At 41.4% G+C, this 15656-nt stretch overlaps 2 protein-coding genes across 4 annotated transcripts; both read right to left on the reverse strand.

The window, feature by feature from the left end:
- Positions 1–4604: 4604 nt before the first annotated feature.
- Positions 4605–8032, reverse strand: LOC115752631 (bHLH transcription factor RHL1-like). Of its 2 annotated transcripts, none has more exons than XM_030690911.2 (7): positions 7519–8032; positions 7197–7307; positions 6940–7092; positions 6761–6826; positions 5869–5934; positions 5653–5721; positions 4605–5250 (listed from the first exon to the last, which is right to left on the reverse strand). In XM_030690911.2, exons 1-7 carry the CDS (start codon positions 7909–7911, stop codon positions 4849–4851), a joined length of 1260 nt encoding a protein of 419 aa, XP_030546771.1. In that variant the 5' UTR covers positions 7912–8032; the 3' UTR covers positions 4605–4848. The 2 variants fall into 2 exon arrangements, with proteins under 2 accessions (XP_030546771.1, XP_048134258.1); XM_048278301.1 differs by having other exon boundaries at positions 7197–7300; positions 7515–8032.
- A 5512-nt stretch (positions 8033–13544) lies between these two features.
- Positions 13545–15647, reverse strand: LOC115752635 (40S ribosomal protein S12-like). 2 transcript variants are annotated; one of them, XM_030690914.2, is made up of 5 exons: positions 15578–15647; positions 15011–15055; positions 14069–14357; positions 13874–13939; positions 13545–13766 (listed from the first exon to the last, which is right to left on the reverse strand). In XM_030690914.2, exons 2-5 carry the CDS (start codon positions 15016–15018, stop codon positions 13707–13709), a joined length of 423 nt encoding a protein of 140 aa, XP_030546774.1. In that variant the 5' UTR covers positions 15019–15055; positions 15578–15647; the 3' UTR covers positions 13545–13706. The 2 variants fall into 2 exon arrangements, with proteins under 2 accessions (XP_030546774.1, XP_048134265.1); XM_048278308.1 differs by lacking the exon at positions 15578–15647 and adding an exon at positions 15513–15571.
- Positions 15648–15656: the final 9 nt, after the last annotated feature.

Here is a 15656-nt window from a genome sequence, read left to right on the forward strand (position 1 = left end):
GATTAGAATTTCAAGTTTTCGTGGCATTGTTCGGACTAGTATTCAAACAAGTTGACATCTTCTATGCACATTGAGTTTGAGGTGATGTCGGAGATAATTTGGATATATCATAGAGATATTCAAGATAATTCTTTTGATTTTCCATCTCTCTTATGATGATACGTATATATAGGAGATTTTTCGGATCTCCATTTGATTATGCATCTCTAATAATATTACGTGATCTCATAGAACGTATAGATAGGCTAATGTACTCTTCATTACCATATATTCATATACATCAAAATATGCAGAAAATTTCAGGTCCATATTTGCCTCTTCAAGTACATATTTCCACGCTTTAGGCTTAGCTCAAAGTCCAATATATGCGTGAGAGAGAGTGTTCTAATATTTTAAATATTAAATCACACATTTTATATAATAACTTAAATTTTTAGAATAATTGACAATAATGATTTATAACTTCACAAAATCACTTTTATTCATTTGTAAACCGCCATCCGCTCGGGCTCCGCCGCCCCGACAACGGGGGCGGGCATTCTCTCGAGTTTCCGGATTGTCCCACTAGGATGGGTTGCGGGTCCCGCCCCGGTTGGATCATCTCCAATCCGAATCTGACCCGGCACGATCCGATTCGCCCGGGCAAACACCCCCGTTTGTCTTTATCGCCTCTGTTCGGACCTTAGCATTCCCCTCTTTCCTCCCAAGTCCCAACCCACCTGCTATCCCAACATTATCGTCTCTGTCCCCATCGCCCACCCGCTGTCCCAACATTATATGCGCTCTCTCTCTCTCTCTCTCTCGTTGTTTCGCCGCCGGATGACATCGTTCATGCACGAACCCCCTCTCGGTACGTCCCTCGATCGAGGATTGTTCGTCGTCCGTGAACTTGGACTTGGAATTAGTACAAGGACCTACCACCTCATGTTATCGACCCGTTGGGCTGGATTTACCGGTTCTACGATTGGATGATTGAGAAGGATATTTTACGTCGCAATTTCAACTCGTGAGTTTGTCCGTGGGCGATTCGTCCTTGACAAAGCGAGAAATGAAAGTAAGAATCAAGCGGCGGTGGTTGCAAGCTGGCGGCTATGGCGACGGCAACGGTGACGGTGGCGGCGGCGGCGGCGACTACATCTTGTCGGCGAAATAATTTTCATATTTTTTTAATTTTATGAAAGTTGATTAAATATATAAGTACTTAAATTATACGGGTCGGGTCGGGTATGGATTGGATTGGATTGGGTATGAGTCATAAAATTTATGCGGTATGAAAATGAGTCAATATGAATCATATCATATTTGATCGGACTCAAACTCGATCCGATCCATTCAATTGACATCTCTAGCCTCTGCTTCCGTGCTCTTGAATCATTAAAAAAGAAAAATGGGGGAGAGAGAGAGAGAGAGAGAGAGAGAGAGAGAGAGAGAGAGAGAGAGAGAGTACAGGAGTGTGTATATGGTACCCAGGACCGACCACAAGTACATAACAAATTGTGCGGACCGTGTGTTTATGTCACAGTTCAAGGTTATGTCAACGAGAGAGCTACTCGTACGGCTTGGTCATGATCGTATCCTCCCAAGGACGCATGTAGTACAACTCTTTCTGCCAAACTACTCATGATCTACCCATTTTGCAAGTTCATTAATTAACCAAATAACCGACAAGACTTTAATTAAATTTAGTCGCCGTTTTTATAAACCTTTTCAAAGTTGTCCCATGCTCACAAATCCCTAAAGCAGCCAGGGACTAAGCCAACCAACTGAATCTACGTCCACCTTATCCTGGCCCGACCGCCGGTAGAGGCGGCCTGGTGGTACAAGCTAATATTCTCAAATGCGAGATCGTGAGTTCGATCCTCCTTGCCGCCGTAGTCCGTATGAAGCAGTTCCGACGGGCGGGCTCTTAACCTCTAGCACGTCGGTAAGGGTATAGTGACAGGACTCGCCTGCCTCGAACTGGTCGCGAGTGGTGCCGAGCAAGGGTGCCCTCAATAGTCTTAAAGCTCGGACTTTTCGTCACGGGTGTGGGACTCATGTCAAGAGATACCGGCCCCCTTTCGGTAAAGAGGGAAAAGAACTTTTGTCCCAGCTCAAATTTTGCCTCTGGTGAGTCGAGTTATTGAGAACTGTGAACTAGCTTTGGGCCTACATAACAAAGCCCAGCACCATTGTTAGTCACAAGGGGGTCTTGATAATATTTTTTCTTGGTTAGGGTTCATTACAATTTGTGACCGCAGCCATAGTCCTCCTCCCTAAACGAATTCAAAATGTCTCGTGTCGCTTGACAATGGGCTTCATGTGTTCTTTATATACGTGTATCTCCTTTCACCTATTAGTTTAAACTTTTAGGATTAGACTTTCTAACGTCGGTCTAGTACTTAATATGTCCCTTTAAGATAACTTTTAAAGAATATTTAGATAGTCCACCATTCTATCGACTATTCTATTGCGCCGTGCTATAAACCAGAAGGCTAATAGCATGCCTGTTGGATTGAACAAATAGATTGTCGACCGTCGGGTGGCAAGCATCTCCCCATTCATCATATTATCCACTCTAATGGACAAATTCTAAACCTGGCACGACATCGTCTTGCAGGACCCTTGGCACCAAAGAATAGATGGTCCTCAATCAAATAGTATCGGACGCAACGAATCTCGTACTTGAATTAACAACACTCCCGCTCAAACTCAGAGTAACCCTAGAGCCCTCCACGCCCGCAAGTTATGAGAGAATCTTCTTCGATGCACGTGGACAGGCAATTCCCATTGCATCCGTGGGGACGGTCGAGTCGAAGATGCGATGCCTCGTGTTCATTCAAAGCGAGAAGGAAAAGAACGAAATTGGGTTTGGAAAAGACATTGAAATAGACCAAAGAGCAGCTAATATCTGCCATCATTGACCAAGGAGGGATCTAATATTCTATGCTTGGCATGAAATCACGATGCATTAAGGACCCTTCGTCGCCCTCCACTATCTTTCTTCAAACCCTACATTCAGATTGATAATGTTCAAACCCTAGAATAATAATGTCCCGGACGCAACTCCTGCCCATGTTCTTACACTATGAAACTTGATTTGCTCTTGCTGAGTTTTGTTGATGCACGAAACGCGGGGTCGATAAACTTTTTTCGTGCATGACACGAATTAGCCACTTAATTCTTTCCCAAAATCTGTGCTGGAGAAGATGCTAGAATAATGCTAGCTTTCATTTTCACTACTAATTACGGCAAAGCTCGTCCATCCTATTCCAATAACAGAAAAAGGTTTACCAAGGATAATTCTAACTCATTAGCTGATCCAAATGACAACGTGTGTGTGTGTTTGTGAGCGAAAGGGTTTTCCGATCGAATTAGTTTTCTGGATTTTCACACGTTTGGCTTGCTGAAAATGATCAGTTGACGGACAACTATTTATGGTTAAAGAAAATATGAATTTTTAAAGTTTTGAAAATGAAAAAAACAAAAAAAAAACATTTTCCTTTTTCACGAAATTTTCTCCAAAAATAAACGCAAGTCAATCAACCATTGCGAGATTCGATCGTTTCAACTTATTTTTCTTTCTCCCTCTCCACTTGTTCCATCCTCTAGGGTTCTCAGCCGCCACTGGCAAATCTGAGAGAGAGAGAGAGAGAGAGAGAGAGGGGTCCTTTCTCCCTCCTTCCGCTCCTTATTCTTAAGTTGTTTTGGTTTTCTATTTCTTTTTCTTATTTTCCTCCCATTTGGGAGCTTTTCTCCTCCTATTTAATTTAGATCTGGAAGCTTCTCACTCCTATCCCGAGGAGATTCCTATCCCAATCTAGTCTAGATATGAAATTTTTTGCGTGTATATTTTCGAGGTTTCGCTTTTCTCGTATTTCGTTGGTAAACAAGTTCGGTTTTGAAGAAAATCATAGGAGCTTCGTGGATATTTCACTTTCACAAGTGTCAGATTTATGCTTGCTCAACCCAATTATTCCGCTCAATGATGGTGTTGGGATGCCAAATATATACGCGCTTGCCAAAAAACAAAGTCGTAGTATCGGATGAAGTTCTCGATTTGTGCTCATTATTGAAAACGGACTCGGTGATCGGCCGCCTATTTTGGTGTGAAGAAATTATAGATGTGTTCTTTGAGCGTGTGACCTATAACGTTGTTACGATGATTTCTCTTGTTATATGGAACTTGTTCTATTTTGAAATTGTCTAGAATTTATCTGGATTTGAAGTTGTGCTCTTTGAAGTAAGATGTTTCTCTCTTGTATTCGAGCAAATGAATGAAATGTTATTTTGATTTAAAAAAAAATCAGCCACTGCATCTATCAACGGCTGGCTGCTACTTCAATTTTAACATTCTTAAGTGAAGCTAAAAAAGTTCTATTTAATTACGGAAGCTGAGTGGGGATTAAGCCCGTGATTAAGCAATAATTAAGAGCTATAATTTGATAATCATGTTAGCATTTAAGAACGATCCCATCAAAGGAAAAATGAAAGGACGGATAGCTTTGGTTTTTCTCAAATAACACAAAAATATAGAAAGTAACAAAAAAGGAAAGTACTCGTACTAAAATAATATTAATGTCCGAACCTCAAACAAAAGTAGTTTCTGACCAAAACAAAGAAAAACAAAAGTAGGTTCGCTGAATTTGGTTCAATCTCATCTTCCTCCTCGTCTGTAGCTGTGGCTGTTGTGGTCGGCACTTTCTGTTAAAGTTAGCTTTCCCCCAAAACGTCGCTACCGCGATGTCGTATTGGCACTTTCGGTTCAAGACTTAGGATGGCCCGCTGATTCCACATCGTTAGGCACCTTTCTGGCCATTATTCACCCCGGGTTTTCCGCGCCACCAAATCCATCGAAACGGCGGGTCATCACGGCTTGGAGACGGAGGCGGCATCTCTGCCGGACCCGCCATCGAGGCCAGGGCCATTGCCGAGGGTTGCCGACTGGACAGTCAAGACCGACACGCTGGGAGAGGCGGGTCCCTCGCCGTTGGGCGCGAGGGCCGGGACGTGGGAATGGGAGCTGCCGCTGACCGCGGCGTTCCTCGACCCATGAGACGTGGTGGCGGATATGGCGGTGGCGAGGGATATGGGCATGAGGCAGAGCCCCTTGCCCTGCAGATACTGCATGGCAGAGCCCATGTCCTCCTCCATGAGCTTGGCCACCTGGTGCTCCGCCGCCGTCAGGCCATCGCCGGTTGATGCCGCCTGATCGCCGCCGCTGCTGCCGTTCCGCCTCGCACCCGCTTGGACACAGTTGCCACCTCCTCTCTAGGAAACGACCATCCAATGTCATTCTCAAACGAGACCACATGTTTAGATGAACATGACCTAATTCTATACGATTGTTACAGAAAGAGAATGATGTGAACAGAAAGAAAGGTCGGGGGATTAGTGGGCACTGGGCAGGCGTGCTGCTTTCGGGATTGTCGTTTTATGTTGACTGAGAATTTGGGACTACGATGTCGTAATTCATGTTTTTTTTTCTCTCTCTCTCTCTCTCTAGAAAAGCCTCCCGAGTTTCTCTTTATTGCTTGTCAATTGTCATAATACAAAAAACCCAAACCCAAAAAAAAAAAAAAATCTGTATTTTTTTTTTTGTGTGCTCTATTTTCTCATTTTCGAAGTAATTCTTTTTGTTAGGAAAAGTAGGGAGAGAAATAGAAAATGTACCTCGGAGGACACAGCCGCCATGAGAGGAGCCACCGCGGCCGCACCGCCCAGCCGACTCACGCTCAGCACCTGCTCCCAAAAGGAGAAAAAAAAAATTAGGGTTCCTTAACAATAACAGAGGAATGAAATAAAAAAAGAAATAAAATTCAGATTTTCTAATACAAAACCAATTAATTTCGCAAAAGAAAAAGGAAGAAAGATGAAGAAAAGAGAAACCTTGACTTGGAGCTGCAGGAACTTCACATAGTCTATGATCTCATCCAGCATCGAGGCCTTGTCCGTCTGTCATTCCAATTAACCCCGCCACATCAAATATCATTTTTCTTCCAATTAATCACTTAAATGATTAAAGTAAAAAACGACTTAGCAAAAAAGGGGAAAATCACTACTTAATTACAGGGATATATGCATTAGAAGCCTTAAAACTTATAGTAAATGTGCAATCAAGTTCTAAAACTTACCATGAAAGTACGATCGAATTTTAAAATTTGTCACGAAAATACAATCGAATCTCAAGACTTTCAAAAAGTACGATCAATAAAAGGAGTTAATTTCATCAATTCGGCATGCTTTTTATGAATTGATTGCATTTTTTAAAAAAAAAAATTTAGAACTCAATTGTACCATCTGACAAATTTTAAGATTTAACTGCATTTTCTATAAATTTTAAGGCTCAATTATAATTCCGCGATAACGTTGGCTGCTCACAACGCGCTCATCCCTAATTCATATAAAGATTTACTTTTCGCGCAAATTAATGATATCCGTCCGATGAATACGGTAACTGGAACTGGAAGTGCATCGGTGGGGACCACCTCGAATTTTCCGGACGCACGGAAGGACACAAAAACCACCAACCCACCACCCCCAAAAAAAAAAAAAAAAGAAAGAAAGCGAAACGAACAAGAAAAAGGATAAGCTCACTTGACGGTGATCCATCGGACGAGGCGACTGCCCTCCCACGATCGACACGTGTCGCCTCGACATGCGCTCTCGACATTGTTTATTTTGCGAATATCTTTTTTTTTTCTCTCTTTTAATATCCTCGCAGTATTTTGCCGAGCATGACGTCATAAATTCGCGGCGAGTTAGAGAGAATGTGGCTGACCTTGTTGGCGTCGGGGACCAGCTCCTGAAGAGCTTTCATTCTCTCCGCGATTCGTTCTCTGCGGAGCTGCAACAATTGGAATGGAAGGGAATGATGAGGGAAATTTGATGAAACTTCCAATTCTTTTTTCATCAATGACAAATGGGGAAAAGGAAGAGGGATGGGATGTGGGATTTTACTCTCTCAGCAATGCTGTGGGGATCGGTGGCTTGGCCTCTCCTAGCCCTCACCCTCTGCTGCTTCGGCTGGGCCGGGGCCGGGCCGCCGGCGGTGGAGGCGCTCGCCACCGCCTGAGCCGCGAAATTGGGCGGCGCGGCTTGTGTTGCACCTCCCTGTGAGACGGTTGCAGAGCACAGACGGAAAAGGATCAACTTTGATCTCTGGTAAATTCAGTTTGTTCAAGCAGCGAGAGATGGAGAGAGAGTGAGAGGTGTGCCTGAGGAGGGTGAAAGAGCTGAGTCCGGTTCGGAGCCTGACCCGACGCGTGCAGCGATCCAGCGAACCCATCGTACAGAGCTTGGACGGAGCCACCACCGTGTCCTCCTCCCTGCAAAGTCAAAATCGAATCCGTAAAGATATGATTTTTTTTCAGACGTCCGATTTTGAAAACGACCTTATCGTGCCAAAAGAATCGAGCTAAAGTTTCGCGTATGATCACGGTTTACGATCAATTGGATTCCTCTGTAATCGCAATCCCAACTTTTTTGTCTTCCTGAAAACAGAGCAAAAAAAGAGTCAAAAAGAGGAAGCGAACCTACCTGACCCGAACCGTCGGCGACGTCGTGGGGCATCAGCAACATCTGGTGCTGGTGCACCATCATCGCCGGCTTCGAGCCGCCATTGCCGATCTGGTGGTTCCTTAGCCTGGAGGCCAGGATCGCCGCCGTCTCGTCGAAGCGGTGGAACCCGACGCCGGAGGCCTCGTGCTTGGACGGCGCCAACTCGGCGGGCAAGTCGATGGGGCCGTTCGCGTTCGCGTTCGCGGGGGTGAGGCCGGGCCACGGGGGGAGGGCGGCGGAGAGCATCATTTGGTGGAAGAAGTCGTCGCTGGTGGCGGAGGCGGTGGCGTGGAGGTCGTGGTGAGAGATTTCGGAGGAGCCGAGGAGGGAGTTCATGCTCTGAATCTCTCTGGAAGACGGAGGAGGTTGCATTTTTGGGTGCTCCGAAGAAGATGATGATGATGATGATGATGAAGAAGAAGAAGAAGAAGAAGAAGTAGTGGGGTTGCGTTGAGTTGGGGAAAGAGAAGGAAGCGACCGAGTGATGCACTTCCGGATTCGAATGTTTTCTTATGGGCCGGTTCGTCGAGTCATGTCTCTCAGCTCGTGACGTCATCGATTTAGAAAAAATGGATTAATCTCGCATTTAGAAAAAGGGTTTTTTTTTTTTTTTCACAACCGACCGTATCAATTCTTAACTAGTCTTAGCGCGTCCGTGATTTATATTTTATTCCTTGTAGAATGTCTTGTTGCAACAATAACACAATTAAGGAATTTAAATTGGATGGAGAATTAAATCATTTGATAATATTTGGCGTGCCGCATTGGGAGCGCAGAGGGGAGTCGACTGTGGCGAAGACCGTGGTGGAGCGGGAGGTCGACGGTGGCATGTGTGGTAGAGATAGGGGTTTGGAACGTAGGCTAAGGTTCGCAGCCGAGGTTGGTGGGTCGGGGACCACACCGATGCCAGAAGGGATAATTTGGTCTTTTCAAAGTAGAGATTTTGTTTAGAGGTAACAAATCGGTGTTGTTAAAGATAAATATTTTTTGTCATTAGGTTAAAAGCGAGGCATTGTTTTCCTAGATAATAAAAATAATATGTTTATGTGACAGTTTTTTTAATCTAGTGTGAGATTGACAACATGTTATGGATCACAAAATACAAATAAAAAATAATTAAAAACTATTGTGAAGTCCACTCTTTCAAAAATTTACAGCCCACATCATGCTTTTATTCGCACAGTAAATAAACAATTGTTGTGCTAGCAAAGTCCATAAAAAAAAAAAAAAATCCAAAGAACCTAAAATTGTCTTGGGGGTTTCCCTTCCATGTTAATATTATTGTTGCTACCTCAAATTCATCTAATCGAAAACACTTAAATTGGCCCTCGGTTCCTTCATAATTTGTCTTCCCCATGTAAGTATTTTTTTGCTTAATTTTTGTCTTTCCAAACAATATCCGGCGGCATTATAAATAATTTTTCTTTAGAGATAAGTGCACTAAAAGTCTTAAAAATTGTTAAGAAAGTGCAATTGATTCCTAAAACTTGACAAATTGATGTAATGGAGTCTAACGTGGCTTTTTTATTATCATCCTACATGGCGCTTGCGTGCTAAAACGACGTCGTTTTTGGTCCAAACTTGACTATTTAATACAATTTTTATTTAAATTATGTTAAAAATAAGCAAACTTTAAAAAATACAAAGAAAAGAGAAAAGAGAAACAAGAAGAGAGATGCAGGCGAGCGCTAGCAGTTGTCGTGGCCACCTCGCCATCACCCGAGAGGGCCGATGATGGTGGGGGAATGTTCAGCAATGGTTGCCGGCCTGCAAGCCCCGGGCTAGACCTGGCCGAGGCTCCTGGCCCGGGCCCGATGACCCTTGCCGACCATTCGCCCACCGTCGCTAGCCCTTCCCGACATTATGGGGTGGCGCTCGTCCACTTTTTTTTTCTTTATGTATTTTTCTATATTTTACTTATTTTGAAATATAACTTAAATAGATTTTGCGTTCTAAAAAAATATTTGGACCAAATCAACATCGTTTTTCCACGTTATCGCCACGTATGATAAAATAAAAAAAAAATCACATCAGCATTTTCAGTTAGCCAAATTAGACGTAATTAACGGAATGATTCGATTGCACAAATCTGACAAGGTTTCGGATTTGATTGTACTTTTATTTAAATTTCAGAACTCAATTATAATTTTTACCACAAGTTTTAAGACTTTTAATGTATTTATCCTTTCTCTTTTTATATGAAAAAAAAAATTAGAGATGGAAGCAAAACCAAGGAATGGCCAGGGAGATAACAAAGTATTTCACCTCCCGTGCACGAGCTATCCAATCAAATATCAATTCCATTCTCCACATGTACTCTTTAATGATGGTCGAATTTCTAAGACAGATTGTACTCTTTTGTTGTCTTTTTCCTCGGGTCTTCATTAAATGTGTCTTTAAATGAATAAAGAAAGAAAGTGAAACGAGGGGGCTTTAGGCTTATTCAACTCGGCTTTTATGGATTCATTTTTCATTTTTCTTTGTTTTGTCGAAATATGGATTCATATTGATCAGCAAGATTTCCTTTGCTTGTGTTAATGCCAGGATACCCGCACAATATGATCGCATATATTGCTTAACAAATGAACGAATGAGAAATATGTTCATCATCCACGATAATAGATGGGCATAAATTGTCATCGATAATGAAAATGCTTTCTATAGTCCAATTTTTCTAAATAGCATAACCAATCATTTTTTTGAAAAAATATTTTTCAAACCTTTGATTTTTCGTGAAACAAACGTAACCTAAATTCAAAAAGCTGACTGAAGGCCAATTCTATGAAATCGAAGTTTCCCTAAACATAGATAGAGTCCAATTATCTTTAGGGGGTGTAGGTGCATGTGTTCTTATCTTCTACCAATCACTATCCCCACTTTTTCTTAAGAGTTCCAATGTGTACTCTTTCTCTCCCTCTCTCTCCCTTTACACATCATTCCACTCAATAGAGTCCACAACATAAGTCAACATTAATACCCTAATCCCATATTAAATGATGCACGCGCAGGTAATAATTATCTTTCTTTGCTCCTTCTATAGTCCTTGATGAAGCTAGAAATAGCCACATGGGTTCCACCTACAACATAAAACTCAATCTCAAACCCTACACTTGCTTGAGAAATCGGTAGGATTCTCTCTTGGGGACTTGGCCAATACATATATAGACTTGGATGATTAATTAGATAAGCTCTCAAAAGACAAGACAAAATAGAAGTATTTAAAAAAGGAAAAATTACCAAAAAATTCTTAAACCTATTTTAATTGTGTCAATATGGTCTTAAACTTTTTTTTTTATCGGTTTAGTCAATCCGACCAATTTTGACTGAAAATCACCAACAATTTTGGCCATCCTAAGTGTTGTGGTGCGATTGGTGCTAATATAAATAATTCTATATTTTTAAATTTTTTCCTTTTCTTAATTTTTTTTTTATTCTATCTCTTTTCTTTCTTCCCTTCCTTCTTTCCCTAGCTAGTCACCCGGAAAAAAAAAAAAGAGAAAGAAAATAAAAAAAATAAATGAATAATTTGAAAAATAAAATAAAATATTGAAAGTTGTCCACATCGGCGTCGGCCGCGTCACATAGGACTTCCGGCGTCTATGTCGGTGATTTTCGGTCAAAATTGGCGGGACGGACTGAATAAAGACAACCGCAAAATGTTTAGGACTTAATTGGCCAAAAATAATGGTTTAAGATTGAATTGACACAATTTCATCCACATGGTATGATTATAATGACTCTCACCTCTTGTGTACAATTTTTTTATACGTGAAAATTGAAGTGCCAACATTTGTTCTAGATGATTAAGTTGTTATCGACGGCCAAAGAATATTTAGATCTTAACAATCTCCCTTGAGCAAAGCCTAGTAGGATGAAGGAAGTCTAATCCAGGTGACTCCAGCACGTGTGGGTGAAGTAATTTGTTAAAAATGTGTGACGTGTCGAACTCAATACCCTTGAGATTTACTCTCATATTAGTGTCTTAACCTGGTTCGTCAAACCCTTTCAACAACAGGATTTCGTTAACGAGTGCGGTAAGAGCATTGGTTAACCAACTAAACAAAGAAATTTTGTAGTTTGTAAGACATTGTCTCCTGTTATGCCTAATCCCTACTTTAAAAAAATGAAATATTCCTCGTCTGGTATAATTACAATTGTCCGGAGCATCGAAAAGGATCCCAAGTAAAACACAAGGTTTTGACTTTCTAGACAGCTGATGTGAACTTCCGCTTCACAAAACCACATGCTAGTGCGAGGATTTTCGATTAGGATTCCCTGTTGACTTTCTATTTTTCAAGATAGTTAGACAGTCGTTCCCCGTTATTTGACTCACAATCACATGAGAGATGAAAGGAATGGTTTGGATCCACAATTAGAACAGGATTAAATCGCTCAATCCAATGATTATGCCCTAAAGTGCTGTCCAGCAATCAGGGTTTCATTAAATAATCTGGTCGGCCGGGAACATCAGATGAGACCCCCCATCAACTTTGTTTTCAGCGTCACAAGCTGAGTACAAATTGTAGAGAGAGAGAGAGAGAGAGAGAGAGAGAGCGATTGCTATAGGTCAAACCTAATCCATCTGCTGCATAATTTATAGCAGATAGGATTTGACTAAGTTTATAAATTCCAAAGCTAAGTTCTAAAGTCAAAACAAGACAACAGTATGGTGCACTATCAAAGCGACTAAGTTTATAAATTCCAAAGCTAAGTTCTGAAGTCAAAACAAGATAACAGTATGGTGCACTATCAAAGCGCGTCCGTAACAGTTCAACAGTTCCAACAACGGCAATGTCTGTAGCAAAGAGCGAGTATCAGGTTCTTTCTTGATAATTACAGATCATGAGTCAAGTTCTTGAATAATGCAAGATGATATCAACGTCAAACCCTTCAACAAAGAAGGAAATTTATATCTGTATACTTACAGATTTAGTGTATCATGATTCACCATGTCTATCATAAGGACCATATTATGGATTAAATGAATTGACTCCGCATATATTTTTCGCACTTATATGGTTAATGGCTGCATTGGACCAAAAAGGAAGCTGAACAATTATGAATGGGTAAGCTTATTCATCTCTTTATTCTTAGCCTAGCGAGTGTGCAATATTTGTGAAGTACATGTTGTCAAATTCAAAGTTTCATATGGATCTTACTTAAATCCGACAGAGATGCAACAGTTTCGGATTTATTTTGATGCATAAAATCAATGAGATGTTGGTTTTAGATGGTCATTGAGTTCGCTCATCTCTCTGTCGAATTCAAGTCTTAATGGAAGCGCTCCATTAAGTAAAATCTCGAATGCATTAGACCAACATGAAAAGTGCATACTTAAAATCACCCAAAGAGAGGTGGACTCGTCAAGGTGCCCGGAATGGGTACATTGTCGAAAACATGAGCACATTGTCAAAACTCATAAACATAATGACACCAGCTTGTCATGTTAATCTGGGTTGGTAAGAGTTCTAATTACCAAACTCTCAAATATCTCAATGGAAATATCCAAAAACACCCCAAGATCAGATGCCTTTTATCAAAGTTCCCCCAAAGCCTTGTCTCAAAACATCCCTCAAATTTGATCACAGGGCTCAAAATGACCCGGCCTCGTCGCCGGTGATAAAAAGCAACTCCCGATGACCAGCGCTGGTCGAGTCAGTTTGGTCCGCCAAGGCAAGTGCCACTTTGAGAGTTATTCTAACAAAGAACGTCTAATCCGGGTGTTTTTCTTCTTCTTTTTCGTAATTTTCCCAATTTATTAGTATTCTAGGGAATGCACTGCTCTAATTTTAGCTCCTCAGAGCAAGGCACTCGAAGAAAATGTACAGATTAGGAAGCTACTAGAGTGTAGAATTCGTGAAAATGACAACGGTAGCCAATAAAAAACTAAAGAGACATACCTACTGAATCAAGCATCAAACATTAACCCACCATCTGAAAGGATGTGATACAGAGTTCTCAGCTCCCAAATCAGATGGTTGTGCAGAGACCTTCATGGAATATGATGGATTGAATAGGAAAATTTTCAAACTTGATAATTTGATACATCCCTCATAGTTGAGCAGAAACTGGTCAAAAATAAGACATGGTTCAACTATAACCATCACAAAACCTCGGACCATTCCACTAAGGATAGCCTCTCTTTGACCGAAAGAGCTTCATACTTCTCAGTGTGACTTCACATACTCCAAAACGACATGGCGAGCCTCGGTCTCTTCTCCAAAATCCTGCAAATTGATACAACAGTGCAACGAGAGGGGCTTGATAAAGATTATATACAAGCAGAGACAAACATTCTACAACACTGTTAAGCATCAAATTGTGAAATAAGTACCTTTAAAACAACACAGGAGCAACCGACGACCTTCCTTGCTTTTCCTTCGGAATCAATCTTGCATAACTGCGGAAACAATTCTATAAGAAAACGAGATACTGACACTATACTACAGCTTCATACTAGGTGATTCATTCATCTGCAATGCTGTGTGAAGAGAAACACAAATGGATTGAAAGTAGGACTTTAACTTACCCCAGCCCACTCGCCGAGAGATTTAGCACTAGGCACATTGATCAAACTGACGTTGTGCTCATTGCAAAGTGCCTTTACAAGTTTAATGTAATCAGGCTGATTGCAGTCCTCTGCTAATACACAGAGCAATGCGGCATGCTTTTCAATTGACTTGGCACCTTCATGGAGACCACGTACAAGCCCACCATGGGCCAAAGACTTCCTCAGGACAATTTGTAAAGCAGTCATGAGGTCCATGGGCTCACCAGGAGCCGGTGCAGGGGTCTCAGCAGCAGGCACAGCTTCTTCTCTGTAAAATAGAAAGGCGATGGGAAATACACTAGTTAAAAGAGAGCACACAGGACAAAATTGCAAACTCCCACAATGGCAGAATAAAGGAGCACTCCTGCGACCCTAAAGCAACAAGAAAAGAAAAGAGCGGCAATATCACATAATTCACATAGCTATTTTAGTCCTTTGCGCAAGATAAAAACCCTTAAACTCGTTTCTTCAAAAATTCAAATTTTCTGCAATATCAACCAACAAAACGTGTTCCAAATCACACGTGAGTCTGATAGTGCCAGCTGAGTTTCGAAAACATCATATCCCTATCTCCACAATAACTCTTCACGTGTTCGGATAGACTTGGATATGTATATCCACCTTCTGGAGGAGCAATGTGCTATAAATATCTACTCTTACCACATACTGTTATCAGCAGCAAATAACCATTTTCTGGATTCCAAGTTCTGCAAAATAAGTCTAACCCTATTTTCCGAATCACAAAATTCATTGACGCAACAAAGCTCCTTCTTTCCAAAACAAGGTAAACATAAACCAGCATCTAATCTTCTCAGTGAATTAACAACAGGATTCCACATTGCAATTTGCCACTAGTGATAGGTACACAGAAGCAACAAACAATGGTAATGGAACATAGAGAATGGGTTTGTTTCCACTCACCCCGACATTTTTACTGATTGATGATCAGGCTAGACTTTTGCCTTCCTGTGACAAACAATGCGATACAGAGTAGTCAAATTAATGAAAATCTTATCTTTCCAGGAAAAAGAAAAGAAAAGAAAAAGAAGCGAAACAGGGGAGGAAAATCAGGATTCAGAGTACAGTATCGCAATTCAAACGAGCCAAGTGCTTCTATTAGGGACATAAATTAACAGATACATTATAAAGCAGACAAGGTCAATCAATCCATTATGTGCAGGGTAATTCTTCTATTCAAAAAGAAGACCGGGCAATGCATGAAACACGAGAAACCAGAAATGTCCCAAATTTAGCATAAAGCTCAGTGACTTCATAAGCTCAATGCCCAGAACAGAACACCACCAAAACGAATCAAGACTGCCAACCTAACTGGACCTCATCTTCAATGGATCAGACCTTTACACTCCAGTTCAACTCCTAGGCAGAGAGATGCATCGAATATAAAAATTTCCAATGGAAATATCGCGAGAAATCGAGTTCCAGTGATAAAGGAGGAGGCGAAAAGGGAACCAAAGAGAGATTGCGGACCTTTGCTTTTGTGGACGGCTGCTCGTTAGACTGCAGTTGAGCGAACATGATGCGTTCACTGATTTTATAGGGTTTCCAA

This window comes from Rhodamnia argentea, chromosome 4, assembly GCF_020921035.1.
Source record: "Rhodamnia argentea isolate NSW1041297 chromosome 4, ASM2092103v1, whole genome shotgun sequence".
Lineage (NCBI taxonomy): Eukaryota > Viridiplantae > Streptophyta > Magnoliopsida > Myrtales > Myrtaceae > Rhodamnia > Rhodamnia argentea.